The sequence below is a fragment of the Myotis brandtii genome, unplaced genomic scaffold, assembly GCF_000412655.1.
Source record: "Myotis brandtii unplaced genomic scaffold, ASM41265v1 scaffold667, whole genome shotgun sequence".
Classification (NCBI taxonomy): Eukaryota; Metazoa; Chordata; class Mammalia; order Chiroptera; family Vespertilionidae; genus Myotis; species Myotis brandtii.
Window position 1 is genome coordinate 1,478,489 of NW_005370593.1, and position 1,973 is coordinate 1,480,461.

The window sequence follows — 1,973 nt, forward strand, 5'->3', positions numbered from 1 at the left end:
AAATACCCTTTGATAAAAATGGGGGGGGGGGGGGTAGGGGTAAATGAACTAATAAAACTATACAGTTGGATTTATTGCTAGTTGTGCAACTATAAAACCACTAAGATGTAGGATTTACTAAATATGGCTTTAAGTCAAGACACAGATGTCTAGTGACAGTCACAGAACTCTGTACCTGGCCCTTCTTATTTCAAAAATGTCATTAATTTCAATAGAAATAAAGAATTTTGAGATGCATATATGCCTTAACTTTAGGTTAATAATCTGGGGGAGGGGGAAACCCACAAATTTTAAAGATTTTGCCAGTACAGAAGCAAACTAAAATTAACAAAGTGAAATATAATAAGGTAGTCACTTTTTTAAAATCAACTGCAAAAAAAGATAGGTTAGCTAAGACCTGAATTAGCAGCCATTCCTATTGAAATGACTGAAAATTAAATATGAGGCAACAATAAGACATGAGAACTTTATGACCCCAAATTAATAATACTCTGTAGAGTAGGATTGGGAGAAGGGATGTTACCCTTTAAAATTATTGCACTGGATTAACTGTTTAGAAATAAGAGGTTTCTTTTGAAAAAACTTGGGAATATCTGTTTATTAGTTTTGGATGGTAACTCTTCTATTTCTGGTTGCATTCTTTTATGGGTACTAAAAGCAGCACTTCAGTCACAATGAAGTCTACAATAAATTAAAAAGAGCCACCCCAAAAACACACACACACATATATATATATATTCTCTGCTCCAATATAATATAAAAGATATAAAGATTAGATGATATCTTAAATAATTGCATTAAATCTTTTCAAGCATTTTCAAATATTAGGTCTATATGGGCTTTATAAATGCTGAAAATTATATTACGGTTAAATAAAAAAGATCACAATAATGTAAACAATCTCATTACAATTACATGTACAACTACATGTAAATGGAAAAAGACTGGAAAAGACTGCCAAAGAACAGAAATAATTCAGTATTAAAGTCAATAGATGGTTTTAAAATAATAACAGTAACCAAATACTGAGCACTTACTATGTAGGAGACACTGGGCAAAGTGTTCAGTTTAATTTAGGTAACCATCTAATGAAAAAAAGGTGTCATCCTTGCCGTTTTACAGGTAAGTAAACTAAAGATCTGATGGGCAACTTGACAACCTTTGCCTCAGTTAAGGAGTCAAAGGCCTGGCTATCTACCAACTTCGGTCTAACTCCAAAATCTGAGCTCCTAACCACTACCAACTATCAGGACCAACTATTAAGTAACCAACTATCAGGAACTTCACAAATACTAACTTTTAAAAAACAAATCTACAGTTTTAATACTGTGCAATCGCCAGTTGTCAAAAGTTCCTAATTGAGATTCGAATTAATATCCTATAATACCTGCTGTTGTAGACTTTCCAACTCCACCCTTTCCAGAAGCCACAACTATAACTTGTTTAACACCTTCTATTGGTTTCTGCTTTGGAAGTCCTCGGGACATGATTTGTGTTCTTCTTTGTTTTAGGGTCTCGTTTTCAGCGCCAGATAACTTTAAAAAAAAAAAAGTTTTAAAATAAGCCATCTTTATTATCATACTGTGAAAATAAAAACGATTCGGGGTTTGTGATTAAAAGGGCATTCTTTCTTTCTTTTTCTAGTCCAAGTCTATTCATTCCTACTAGTAAGGCCTTTAGTGCTATTCACCTACTGCTATTGATCACAATCCAAGAGACACGTTGTTTCAGCTGACTTATCTGTCAAGACACCCAAACGTTACAAATGGAAAGCAAGCGCCGCTTTCCGGAGTTAAAGCCTCCACGTGTTTTCCTTCTCTACATAAACCAAGGCTTAAGAAAGCAATGCGCAAGTCACACATCCATGTTCTAACCCTGTTCCACGTCCCTCCACACCTCGGCCTCATCCTACGGGGACCTGCATGGAAAGTGGGGCCGTCCAGCCGCGGGGTCTCACTGAGCGGCCAGCGGGC

The 1,973-nt window shown here is 35.8% G+C and overlaps 1 protein-coding gene across 2 annotated transcripts in view; it reads right to left on the minus strand.

Moving 5' to 3' along the window:
• NUBPL (nucleotide binding protein-like) overlaps positions 1-1,973 on the minus strand; it is a 237,723-nt gene extending 235,750 nt beyond the window's left edge. The window contains exons 1-2 of one of the 2 annotated variants that reach the window (XM_014528984.1): positions 1,875-1,913; positions 1,388-1,535 (exon numbers count right to left, since the gene is read on the minus strand). In XM_014528984.1, the coding sequence (XP_014384470.1) occupies positions 1,388-1,535; positions 1,875-1,907 (181 nt within the window). In that variant the 5' untranslated portion in view covers positions 1,908-1,913. Of the gene's footprint in view, positions 1-1,387; positions 1,536-1,874 lie in introns of both variants that reach the window. The other variant, XM_014528985.1, reaches the window with a different exon arrangement.